The 14,659-nt window shown below is 37.2% G+C and overlaps 1 protein-coding gene across 1 annotated transcript in view; it reads right to left on the bottom strand.

Moving 5' to 3' along the window:
• Nucleotides 1-14,659, bottom strand: part of LOC124594467 (laccase-4-like) — a 182,963-nt gene that overhangs the window by 85,454 nt on the left and 82,850 nt on the right. The window contains exon 5 of the mRNA XM_047132841.1: nucleotides 12,287-12,410. Coding sequence (XP_046988797.1) covers nucleotides 12,287-12,410 — 124 coding nt within the window. The remainder of the gene's footprint in view (nucleotides 1-12,286; nucleotides 12,411-14,659) is intronic.

Raw genomic sequence — 14,659 nt, 5'->3', positions numbered from 1 at the left:
TGTGTATGAATCTCAGCCACCAACATGTGCAACAATTTATTATATTCTAGATAAATTTGAAGCCAACAGTACCATTTAGGAAGTGCATAAGGAAAGATCTGCTTGACTAAAAACACCAACAAGTCCAGCTTCCAGCACTGCTGTGTTGCAACATTTTACTAGGTCACCTAAAACTCTGTGAAGTAGGCTGCACATGAAAGGGAGGTAAGCCGATGAACTGTATGATGAATTCTGAAGCTGCAAAGTGGAAAGCGTACATTCCAAGATGGCTGCATGGTATGAACAGAGGTGACCCAGATTGATGGATGGAGTACTGTGAGTGGTTTGAAAGTACACCTCACAAGGATGAACAGTTCGCAGGGATGGTTGTCAGGCCTGATGAGGTAGAAAACATCACATAGTATATTATGTGATGTTTTTATGGAAAGGCTGTTAGATGCTGAGAAAAAACAACTAATACTCTGTACTGAGTAAATATTAAGGTACTAGTAGACATACTTTTCCCACAGTGGTTACCTAATTAACTTCTCATTTTTGGTCTATAGCAACCCCTTTGGTTAAAAGAAAAAGCAGATGTGACTTTTATGGAAACCCTGTAAAAATATTTTCTTAAATCATTACACTGTCAAATGTTTATCCTCTTCTTTTGATGAACTATAGTTTGAAGACCATGAAATTATTAGTGCAATGATCACTTGATACAGATTTCTTTGTCACATCATTCTATGTATTATTATTATTATTGTCACAATATGATTTTATGTTTATGTCAAATTCTGTAATATTTCTTGCCACTGTTGGTGTGTATTCTACACACTTGCATGAGGCCATTGGGTATATCTGCCCACCTTCCTGGCCATGAGATAAAGCACCATGGAGGTCCTCTGTCTCAAATTCCCAAATTGTTTCTGATAGTAATAAGTAAACAATATTTTGCACAACTATAGTAACTACTCTCACTTTATAACATATACTTCAGGTTATCAGTTTTCTTCACAATGCTAAACATAAATTTAATGTAATAATGTTTTCTTGTTTGAAGTAAATGCTTCTTGTGTCCAAAATACAAATTATCCAACTGTTTGCTGACTTTGCGTGTAACATAATCAAAGCTGAAATAAGTATTAGTATCTGCATACTGTGTATTAACATACTTATTTTTATCATTATTTAATAGTACTGGTATGTCTACATCTACATCTATACTCTGCAAAGCACCATAAAATGCATTGCAGAGAGCACATCTCATTGTCCCAGTTACTAGGGTTTCTTCCTGTTCCAATCACATATGGAGCATGGGAAGAATGATTATCTGAATGCCTCTGTATTTGCTGTAATTATTCTAATCTTGCCATCATGGTCCTTATGTGAGTGATACATAGGGGGATGAAGTATGTTCCTAGAGTCATCATTTAAAGCCATTTCTTAAAACTTTTTTAGTAGACTCTCAGAATAGTTTATGTCTATCTTCAAGAGGCCTCCAGTTCAGTTTATCCAGCATCTCTATGACAATCTCCTACTGTTTAGACTTGTGATCATTTGTGCTGCTTGTTAGCCCTATCTGGTACAGGTCCTACACACTTGAGCAATATCTTAGAATGGGCAACATGAGTGATTTGTAAGCAGTCTCCTTTGTAGACCGATTGCACTTCCCTAGTAGTCTACTTCTAAACCAAATTCTACCACCTATTTTTACCAATGAATGAGTCTATCTCATCATCCCACTTCATATCCCTAAAAGGTGTCACACCAACATATTTGTATGAGCTGGTTGAATCCAACTGTGACTCATTGATACTAGTCATACAATACTATGTTTGTTTTTGTTTGTTTTTTTTCATTTTGTGAAGTGCACAGTTTTATATTTCCAAAATTTTGCACCACTCTGAAATGATATCAAGATCTGACTGAATATTTATGCAGCCTATTTCAGGCAGTATTGGTAACTTAAGACACCATTAATACTACCAGATAATAAATTTTCAGAAGTAATCTCTTAGTATCAAAAGGCCATGGCATTTCAACAGTCTTCTACATATACATGGCAATTCTTCAATTTATACTTAAGTTGCCTGGCTGAGGGTCTTTTTGAACCACTTTTACACTATTTCTTTACCATTCCACTTTCTAACGGTGCATGGGAAAAATGAGCATTTAATCTTTCAGTATAAGCTCCAATTTCTCTTATTTTATTATGATGATCATTTCTCCCTTTGTAGGTTGTGACAATAAAATATCTTCACATTCAGAGGAGACATTACTGTAGACAATAAGTTACCAGTAATAACAGATGTTGAGAAATTGTCATTGTCACCTGAATATAGTAAATTCTCAGCCATAGCAAATGATGGTAAAACATTTGTACTAATAGGAGCTGATAAATTCTCAGCAATGAATGAACGTAGCAAATATTCGCTAGTAACAGATGTCAGTAAAGTCTCAAAAGAAATGGAATGTAACAATTTTTTGTAGTAAGGAATCCATTAACTTATCAGTATTAACTGAACATAGTAGTTTACACAAAATGAAAAACTGTTGGAATTGGCCAACTCAAGTAAATACCTGGGTGTAGTAGCACTTTGTAGGAATATGAAATGGAATGATCACATAGGTTCAGTCAATGGGAAACCAGGTGGTAGACTGTGGTTTATTGGTGGAATACTGGAGAAGTGCAATTAGTCTGCAAAGGAGATTGCTTACAAATCACTTGTGTGACCAGTTGTAGAATATTGCTCATGTTTGTGGGACCTGTACCAGGTAAGACTCACAGGTGATACTGAATGTTTACAGAGAAGGACAGCATCTATCACCACATGTTTATTTGATGTGTGAGGGAGTGTCACAGAGATACAGAAGGAACTGAACTGCAAGACTTGGAAGACTCTTGATGATAGATATAAACTATCCTGAGAAAATCTATTAATTAAGTTTTGAGAACCAGCTGTAAATGGTGACTCTAGGAATATACTACAACTCCTATCTATCACTCACATAGGGATCCTAAGGATAAGATTAGAATAATTACTACACAAACAACCATTCTTCCTGTGCTCCATATGTGAATGGAATGGGAAGAAACCCTAATAACTGGTACAAAGGGATGTACCCTTTGCCACGTACTTCATGATGGTTTGTAGAGTGTAGATGTAGATGTAGAATTCATAACACTGCATTCACCCAACCAAGTCGCTTCATTAATTGATCAAATCCATTGCAATTGAGAAATCACTTCACAGTATACTGAGTCCTATCTATCACTCACATAGGGATCCTAAGGATAAGATTAGAATAATTACTACACAAACAACCATTCTTCCTGTGCTCCATACAGAACCCACGGAGTTTAAGAAACTGGATTCTATGAGAATTTCACATGCAAAGCACTGACTGTGCTTGCCACCTGTTGTTGTCATGTGCTCTTGCCTGCAGCTGCTGCATGTTGTGTGTATTGTCTCATCACTCATAGATGCTGTGTTGGTTGCTTATTGCCCCACCTAGCTATATTGTGTAGAAGTTGCTAAAAGTGGAAAGCACACTGTTAACTAACATAAATGTCATAGAGCTCATGTACTGCATAATCTATCACTCCCTTTTTTAACTAATCTTGTATTTAAGTCACATTGTGTTTGAAGAATATGTAACACATATGAATCTTCTGTACTTGCATTTGACATGCTATGTTTGATTAGATTCTTCTTGAGAATGGTATAATTGCTTTATCACTTTTAAAATTTCTTTATAATTCTTAATGGTTATCAAAAGTCATTTGATAATGTCAAATGGCATATTTATCTTCTTGTTGATTTTCCTAACAACAGCTTGATTAATGTTGTCAAAAAAACCACTTATGAGTCTTCTTTGTAGATAATAATAATTTGGAAACTGTTTTCAGTTCAAACGTACAGCACTTCTTGATGTCATAAATAAACATATATATCACTTTCAGTTATCTTTAGTTCTTTTGTGCTGTCAATATTATATACATATAAATCACACCATGCATCACAGTTCTTCAATAATAATGACAATTAACCTCTTAAATTTCTATAGATGAGATGTGAGGTGTGAAATTCACTATTTGGGTGAACCAGATATCTATAATTTAAGTGCAGCTACTCATGGAGGTCCAGTGTAGGCTGTAATTATGGTATGGCAACAAAACTTTGTAGGTATGCTAATGCCTTAATGTGGAATTGATTTACATTGGAACAAAATTATTTCCAACTTTGGCCGCCAGGAGCAGATCTGGCATTGTACAGTGTTTGTATGTCAGCATGTCATTAGCACTATCATTTGACAATCCATAATATGAGTGAACCGTAAAGATATTGAAAAGAGAGACCATGCACTATTAGTGAAACTGTTTCATGTGTACCACAGCAATTGCAGTGCTTCAATGTGAGAGTATTATTGACTGATAGATCTGAGGAGAGGACTCATGTCATTAAATGGCTTAAAGAAGATGATAATGAAATTCATACACATGGGTGAGCTTGTTGTGACACTTGGAAAGGAAGGCATACTATCACAGTGGAAGTTATTGAAGAAGTTGCTGTTACTGTAACTGACCATGCAGCATGTGCCTCAGGTGGTGCTAGTGCTTGTGAAGTGTCATGAGAATTGTATACCCGTAATCAACAGCACATAAATTTTGCATTCTATATTATACTGGTACCTGTACAAGATCAAGACAGTGTAGACAGTGTAGTAACTGAGACTTTATGATCTGCAGCAACAGTCTGAATTTGCTCTTCAGTTGCTGGCATGGACTGAAGTTAATGGAGTGTGGCTGGACAATATTCTATGGAGTGACAAGGCACATTTTAGACTAAGAAGTACAATGAATATATAGAACTGTCAAATTTGGCGTACTGTTAAACCATGTGTTGTGCACACACCATTGAACTCACTGTATGTGACTGTGTGATGAGGATCCACAAGCACCTTTATTCTTGGTCTGGTCTCCTTTGAAGAGAATGCTTCCAGAAGGCCTGTCAGGTGTACTGTGACTTCTGCATACTATCAAGACCTCCAAGTACTACGTGTGACTCCTACTTTGGAAGAGTGCAATTGTGTGGAAACCACTATTTTTATGCAAGGTTGGTCAATACCTAATGTTGCCTGCCCAGTAAAAGATCTGCTTAAGGCAACCTTCCATGAACGTGTTATCTCCAGAGGTTTTTCAGATGTAATACTTGCAAAATCATTTGATCTGAATCCATTTGACTTTGGGTTCTGGAGATATCTAACAGAATGCATTTACCAGGGACACATTTGCTCTCTGTCTGATCTGAAGGACAGTGTATGGCAGTACACTGCTCATATTCCTGCTGTGATCAAATGTTGATCATGTTGTTTTACGGATGCAATATCTTGTCAATGTCTCCAGCGCTCATATTGAACAAATTGTGAAAGCAGTGGTTAATAATAAAACCATCATTATAACTTTCCCACTTGTTTGACTTTTTCTGCCCCAGTCCCATTTCTAACACATTACATATGGAAATATTTTCTTTGAGTACAACAATTAGCATATCTACCAAGTTTCACTACCATATGATAATTACAGCCCTCACTGGGCTCTGCGAGTAACTGCACTTTAATTATAATCACACACACACACACACACACACACACACACACACACACACACACACACACACACACAGTTGTACGACGCAACAGGTCAGAGCTAGTGCAATGAGTTCTTCACGTGATATTCATTGGACTGTTTCCTGTAAATGCATGCCATCTCAGTGCACTTGGAAGAGAGCTGTGACAGTGACATGGATCTGTTTTTGTTCCTACATAGTGATTTGCAAAGATGGAAAAAATCGAGATTCGAGCAGTGATTAAATACTTCATAAAGAAAGGTATGAAAGCAAAGGACATTCATGCCAATTTCCAGAATACACTGGGGGACTCTGCTCCTTCATATTCAACTGTTTCCAAATGGACAAATGAAGTTAAATTTGGTTGGGAGAGCTTAGATGATGATCCACACAGTGGTTGGCCACAATGTGTCACTACTCGAGAAAGCATTGCAAAAGTGCAGAAAATGGCCGTGGAGGATTGCCAATGAAAGTGCATGAAATTGATCACACTTGCAAGATGTCATCTGAAAAGGTATATCACATTTTAACTGAAGAATTAGAAAAGAAAAAATCATCTGCAAGATGGATGCCACGACTCTTCCATCGAGACAATGTGTGCCCACACACGTGTGCTGTTTCCACGGCAAAATTACATGAACTAAAGTATGAATTGCTGCCACACCCACTTTATTCACCTGATATGGCTCCATCAGACTTCCATTCTTCCCAAAACTGAAAATTTTTCTTGATGGATGAAGATTCACTTCAAACAAACAATGTATAGCAGGAGTTGATAACTATTTTGCAGTCCTGGAGGAAATTCATTTTCAAGATGGGATCAAGGCATTGGAACATCATTGGACCAAGTGCATTAATCTACAAGGAAACTAAATTGAAAAAGAAAAAGAGTTTCAGTGATGTAAGTACTTTTTTTCTATGTGGTTCAGAGAACTTTTCAAACCGTCCTCGTAGATGACAAGGCACATAAAACTTCACACTCCTGACTTTTGAGGTGAAAATTCCAAATTTAACTATGCAAAAATTCTTTACCTTCACTGTAACATCCTGCTATATAAATTTGGTAACTTTATTTTTCGAGGTGTTAATTAAATCTTTATGATTAGCTCTCGTAAGCAAGCACAGAATTGGAAATAGCTCAGATGACTCAATAGAAGAAAGGCCAGAGGACCAGATAGGATGCTCATTAGATTTGATATTAAAACTGATTAATTTTCTATCAGTTTGCTGTAATTCCCAGGAAAAGGTAATTCCAACACATAAGGAAGATCACAATACCAATGTGCAAAACTACAGCTCTACATCACTGGTGTTGATTTATTGTAGACTTATGGAATTAAAAATGCTCAGAAAAGTTTTCCATCACCAGTGTATATACAAAAATGTGTGGCTTCATATTCAAGGAAGTAAGACATGAAATAAGCTCTATCAACTTTTTTTTTAAAAAAAAGAGAGAGAGAGAGAGAGAGAGAGAGAGAGAGAGAGGGAGGGAGAGAGAGGAAGAGGAAGAAGAAGAAGCTTTACAACAGGAAAAAAGATTTCATCTTTGCACATATGTGAAACCAAAATATGTTGGTGGGTATCATTCGGTAGTGCATGACTCTACGCTGTGCATTGTAACATGCTGGGATCATCCTCGATATGCTGCCCACAAGATTGCTGGGCATTGCTGCTCAAGACTGTCCAACTCTCAGATGGTGGCCGTGGCCCTCCTGAGAAGGTTTCCTGCAATGACACTGCGAATTTCAACTGGTTCATGCCATCTTCAGTTGGTTCATGTTAGTAGCTACCATAGGCCATTCCTCTGAGGGTTGATTCTTGACTCTGGAGGAAAGCTTTCACAAGGTGGTCATGGTATGCTTATACATTATCATCTAGAAAGATGAGCCCCTCTTGTCTGAAGGGCTGGACAATAAGTTGGAGGATCTTGTTCCAGTACTGCATAGTTCTCAAATTATCATTGTGGGCTATGAGAGGTGTCTGACATGATGCTGGCCCTATACATGATAGTGGCCCACAACATGACTGATGTATCTCACTGCTGAATCTGTGGGGCTGCATGTCTGAGACCTGCACTGTTACCTGTTCATTTCCACATTTTTCTTTGGTGCACATCAGACATCAGACAAATGCTGTATTTGTTTGTGAAGAGTACCTGATGCCACTGATCCAGGTTATGTTCTAGGTGTTCCCTTGTCTATCATCCTTGAACATCATGGTGCTGTTGGGGTCTGTATTGTTGTTTGTAATAGATTCTAGAGGCCCAATTGATCATTTGGAGAGCACTGAATAAGTCTGGGATACCAAATTACTTTAGAAAAAGAAAAAAATGGGGTGTGCCATTCAGTTGCACTCTACTTGGGATATGTGGAAGCCATTATTTGTAGGTAGAAGTCATCAGGTGTTGTTGTTTACTGGGGGGCAATGGTATGGACTTCATCAGGCCCTGAGGTTTTGTTCAGTTTTATCGATTTCTACTGTTTCTCAACTCCACTGACACTAATACTTATATCATTCGTATTTTTGGTGGTACGAGGTTCAATTTGGGACAGTTCTCCTGGGTTTCCCTTTGTATTGAAACGTTTGAAAATGGGTTTAAGCATTTCAGCTTTTGCTTTGTAGGGTAGCAATTTCAGTACATGCCTTTTTTGCTAAGGACTGGACACTAACTTTGGTGCCACTATCAGCCTTTGCATATTATCAGAATTTCTTTGAATTCTGTGAAATATCACTTGGCAATATTCTGCTACAGTAATCACTGAAGACATCACACATTGCTCTCCTGACAGCCAAATGTGTTTCAATCAGCATCTTTCTGTCTATAGACCTTCACTTTGTTTAAGATCTATTAAGCAGTTATCTCTGTTTCTTTAGATGTTTCTTTACAGTGATTGAATGCCATGGATGTTCCTCCCATTATGAACTGTTCTACTGGGTGCATATCAGGTAAATATCTATCTACTACATGGTCAACTATTCTTTTAAACTTGAGCCAGAGTTACTCTACACACTCCTGCCCTGTGCTGAAGGTTTCAAGTTCCTCATTGAGATATGACACTACTGATTTTTTATCTAGTTTACTGAACATATTTATCTTTGTGATTGTTTTAGTTGTCCTTTTTACTTTGGTAATCATTGTTGCCACAACTGTGTCATGGTCACTGTTACCAGTTTCAATGTAGACATCCCAAAGATGTCAGGTCTATTTGTCCCCATTAGATCCAATACATTTCTATCATTAGTGGGGTTCCTATCTATCTGTTCTAGGTAGTTTTCAGAGAAGGCATTTAGTAATGTTTCACAGGATGTCTTATCACACCCACTACTAACAAAACTGTAATTTTCCCAATTAATTGTCAGATGATTAAAGTCTCCAAAAATGATTACAGTATGATTGGGGAACTTAAGTACAAGTGAACTGAAGTTTCCTCTTAAGTTTTCAGTTACATCAGGAGATGAGTCTGGTAGGCAATAGATCGATCCGATTATCATTTTATTCCCACCCTTGATACTGAGTCATGCCCAAACAATTTCACATGCAGCTTCAGTGTCTATCACTGGTGGATTTGAGATTCTTGTCTACTGTGACAAATACACCACCTCCATTTCCCTTTTGCTTGTTCTTTTGATACACACTTAAATTTTCCTCAAAAATCTCACTCTTATCAATTTCAGGTTTTAACCAGCTTTCTGTACCTAGTATTCTGTGATACTGGGTTACACCACCCATATAGACTGTATATTTCATCAAGCTTCTGACTGCAATAACATTATGTAAGTTTATTTAATTTAAAGAAGACAAATATTTTGTCATAATGTGATTGGAAAAATAGGGAAAGAAAGAATCTGTAACATAATGGTAACCGGTATAAGGCATATCTTTAATGTCTTGAGTTTCACAAAAGTGGTAGTATGTTCAGTTGATGCCCCTTTGGTGTAAGTCAGTTCAGTGGGCAACTTCACATGCTACCATACAATAACAATGCCTCCACAGTCTACGCATGAAATGACTAGCAGGAACCTGTTGATAGTATCAACAGTGTACATGAGCTGTGTTGCCATATTTACAACTGCAAACACTATGTACCCTATTGAACTGCATTGGAAATGCAGGTTTATTTATCCCCATTACACAGATGTCTGTACGTAACAATTTGCTGTGGTCAGTTTAGCATTGAGGAAGAGGTTTCTGATATAAAAGAAACACAAAAAATGAAAATTAATGAGGGTGGTGCAAACCTTTTTTTATAACGTTTCACATTGGTCTCATGTGTGATGAATTTCCTGGAGAATGAGCAACTCCCATGTAGGAATCAACATGGCTCCCACAAATGTCAGTCATGTGAAACACAGCGTGGACAGTTTGTTTATGAGATCAAGAATACAGTAGATGGCAGAGCACAGGATGATGTTTTTCTTGAGTTGCAGATAGCCTCAGACACAGTTCTACACTGTAGTCTAATAAACATTATGCTTGGATACAGAATGTCCAAACTAACATGCAACTGGGTTGAGGGCTTCCTAGCAAATAGAACTCTGTGTATCATTCCTAATAGCAAGGCATTGCCAGAAGCAAAGATAACATCCAACATACCTCATGGCAGTGTGATTGGGCAGCTGCTGTACACAAAGTACATAAATGACCTGACAGGTAACATATGTAGCTATATGAGACTGTTTTGAAGATGAAGAAGCTGTTATCAGGGGAGTTACATAATTACAAACTTGTTTCAAAATGCAGAGAGACTTGTAGATGACCTTTGTTTGGTCCAGATATTAGCATCTGGCCCTAAGTATTAATAATAAATTTAATGTAATCCATGAGGCAAGGTAAAAAAATAAATAACATTTCTGATTCTTTCTTTTTTGTAATTATAATAGTGTTAACAACTATTATCAGAATTTTCAGATAATCTCCTGAATAAAAGTAACAGTTTTATTATTATGCAAAATAATACACCTTTGTCCATTAAAAACCACGACACTAAGAAGGATAGGATATAACAAAATTTTAAATATTCTGCATATCCAGTGTGGCATGAAGAATAGATGATTACATTTGTAGGTTATTCTGGGATACATGGTGTGAAAAATATAGTACACAGAGCTGCCAATTTTGGCAGCACCAAAGACTTAAACCCAGCTGGATGTGGGTGACAGATACGACTGTGTTATTCCACGCAGCTTCAGCTGTACGCCAGGGATCGTGAATCTTAGTGGCTAGTGAATGATGGTGTGCCATTTCATGGCAAACACATGACCAGATATTTTTAATTAATAAGAAATTTGCAGAACATGCTGGTCTGGGCAACTGTTGAGCAGTCTGTGTTTAGGTACATCAGGATAGCATGGATGACCTGCAATCTTACCTTTTGCTTGTTGAAAGGTAATATCACTGAGACCTCAAAGATTGGGTGCAGGCAACAGACTCAACACAGTAGAAATGTTAAGGATGGCATTCACATGACCAGCAATGTGATGCAAAGGACATTGTGTTGTGTCCTCCATAGCACCCTACACCATGACACAAAGTGCTTCCCCTGATGATGATGACAAATGCAATCACGCAATGTTCAGTCTCCTAGGAACCTCCATACATGGCTAGTTCTATTGTGATATTGTACACAGAACTGGAACTCAGCTGAAAAGATGACATGGTGCCACTCCTGTGACCAGTGTTGTTGTTGATTGGACACTTGTCAGGTGAGCCTCTTTATGGTACCGTGTCAAGTAAAGCTGCAAATTGTCACCATATTGTCAGTCCTTGGAGTGCCAAACAATGTTACTTTGTACACATTGTTCTTGTCTTGCTGACCCAAAATATTTGACATGACTATAATGCTGCTCAATTGAGTGATCAACACCATTTTGTTGGTTCGTGGTAGAATATTTTACACATTATGAATGAAAGAACACACAAAACTGGTGTATATTTTATAAACCAGTTTTCATCTGTTATGTCAATGCCAAATACAAACACAAATATATATGTGGCTGTGAACATTTTGTGTGATCAAAAATGTTAAACCAGCAGCACATCTACATAGTATTTCAGCTGCTTTCCAAAGATGACAATTGTTACTGTAAGTTCAGGAGTAAACTGAGAGGAATTATTTCAGTAAAAATGTGATGTAAACTATTTAGCTAAGATGAAATATGTGACACACCAAATAATGAACCACATAACAAATTGCAAGAATTGTTCGAAGAAGAAAAATAAGTTGAATAATATATAGTCGACTTTGGTTAGATATTCCAAGGGATTGGTTGGAAAAGATAATCTTGTCCTTAGAAGGATCAATATCACAAACTGGTAAAATATTACAAGTGAAACTAAAGAGATAAGTGAAACAACTGTGATTATAAGAAGTAAGATTTTTCTAATAAAGTGAGTGCAACTATAGTAATTGAAATAAAGAAAAAATGGGGTATGTTAGGAGTAGTAATATACAAGATGGTCTGAATGGGATTGTTTGCAGTATCTTCAGTTTTGCTAAAATCTTAATCATCTGTATATCCAAGAATGTAGCACAACTCATGCCTATTTGGCTTTATTTACATGCCATCTTTATTGTGTTGCAATTTTTTTGCTTATTAGTGTAAATGTAAAAATTAAATTTGAGATACTCTGTACAAATTAACTTAAGAATGAAAAATTTTAAGTTTAAATGTACCTTGAATAGGTTCAAAGGATGAGCTTTCACTCGCGATGAGCAATAGCTTATGATTATCAACTGATACTTCAACTGGACAATAGATAGCTGCATTGAAAATAAGCCGAAAGCGGTACCTGGAACCCTGAAAATGAGATGAAGACAACACTTTTATTTACCAAGTACTTAAAAGAAATGAATAGAGGTCACTGATATTGATGGTTTGATCAACAGCAATTTTCCAGGAAGGAAGTAAACATTACAATACACTGTTTTCATATAAATCTGTCACTGATTTAGAAGTACAAGTTTCTCATAAATTATAAAAATAACAGATCATTCAGAAAAATTTAATAACTGAAACTATTTTCTGCCATTGTTTTTGAAAAAGTACATAAATTAAATCATCACAAAATATGACATATATGAAAGTAAAAAGTATTGTCCATAAAACTGAAGTTAGACAATAATAGAAACACATTACAGCCTATCATTTGATATACATGGCACCACTGAGCAACACATGACAGTAGAAATCAAAAATCGATATTAATTGATGTCAGACTTTGCTACTTAATGAAAATAATCTTCTTGGAATGCAAGTAAAAATGTCAATCTAGAAGGTTCGTCTTATTTATTTTATTCAGTGAAAGAAATCAGTATGCATGAAAGCTGGGAACAGGAAGTAGGAATAGCCAATTAAGACATGGAAACATACAGAGGGAATTTAAAAATGTTACACTGAACAGCATAAGTGGCTTAAGACAAATATGCCATACAACTCATGGTTTCCTTCCACCACACAACTTTTGTTAAACTATTCTACATCTAAATGGTTACTCTGCAATCCACACTTAAGTGCCTGGCAGCAGGTTCATCAAACCATTTTCATACTACTTCTCTACCATTCCACTCTCGAATGACACATGGGGAAAATAAACACCTAAATCTTTCTGTTCGAGCGCTGATTTCTATTATTTTATTATGATGATTGTTTCTCCCTTCATAGGTGGGTGTCAACAAATCATTTTCACATTCAGAAATGAAAGTTGGTGATTGAAATTTTGTAAATAGATCTTGCTGCAAAGAACACCGCCTTTGTTTCAGTGACTGCCACCCAAACTCGTGCATCATATCAGTGACACTCTCACCCCTATTGCACGATAACAAATGGTTCAAATGGCTCTGAGCACTATGCAACTTAACTTCTGAGGTCATTAGTCACCTAGAACTTAGAACTAATTAAACCTAACTAACCTAAGGACATCACACACATCCATGCCCGAGGCAGGATTCGATCCTGTGACCGTAGCAGTCGCTCGGTTCCAGACTGCAGCGCCTAGAACCGCACGGCCACTCCGGCCGGCGCACAATAACACAAAATGAGCTGCCCTGTTTTTGCACTTTTTTGATGTCTTCCATCAATCCTACCTTGTAAGGAACCTACACTGTGCAGCAATATTCCAGCAGAGGACAGACAAGTGCAATGTATGCTGTCTCTTTAGTGGGTTTGTCGCATCTTCTAAGTGTTCTTCCAACAAAGTGCAGTCTTTGTTTCACCTTCCCCAGAATATTATGTATGTGGTCTTTCCAATTTAAGTTGCTTGTAATTGTAATTCCTAGGTATTTAGTCAAATTGACAGCCCTTAGATTTGTGCGATTTATTGTATACCCAAAATTTATTGGATTTCTTTTAGTACCCATGTGGATGACCTCGCACTTTTCGCACCATACAGAAATTCTCTCTAGGTCATTTTGTAATTGGAATTGATCATCTGATGATTTTACTAGATGGTAAATTACAGCATCATCTGCAAACAATCTAATGGGGTTGCTCAGATTATCACCTCGATCATTTATGTGAATCAGGAACACCAGAGGACCTATGAAACTATCTTAGTGATGGTAAAATTTCTGTGCAACTCAGTAGGTATGTCAGTGGTTTCTTGGGCACTGATATACCCATGGCTACAAGCTACTAAGGTCATTGGTGCCTATCTGAGACCAGAGGAGGTTTGAAGAGAGTGAGCGATTCAAATGGAGAGGTGCCATGCAGTGGCACTGGGGTTGTTGGAAGTAAACTGGAGCAGCAGCAGCAGCCAAGGTTTGGATCACATGGAGTGGAAGCATGCATTGTTTCTGTTAGTATTTACAGAACCTTAGGCAATTCCATGGCAGTCACTTCTGCATTGTGGATTTGCAAGACTTATGAAAAGCTCACTTTTGGAAATACGCAAGTGTCAAGCCCGTGGGTTTCTCTCACCTTCCTGTTCAATACCAGTGTCACAGTTGTCATAATTTCCTAGTATAAGTATATCTCCCAGTGTGGTTACTGTACCTATATTGTGTGTGTGTGTGTGTGTGTGTGTGTGTGTGTGTGTGTGTGTGTGTGTG

The sequence above is a fragment of the Schistocerca americana genome, chromosome 2, assembly GCF_021461395.2.
Source record: "Schistocerca americana isolate TAMUIC-IGC-003095 chromosome 2, iqSchAmer2.1, whole genome shotgun sequence".
In the NCBI taxonomy this organism is placed as follows: domain Eukaryota; kingdom Metazoa; phylum Arthropoda; class Insecta; order Orthoptera; family Acrididae; genus Schistocerca; species Schistocerca americana.
This window is presented reverse-complemented; position numbering and strand designations above follow the sequence as displayed.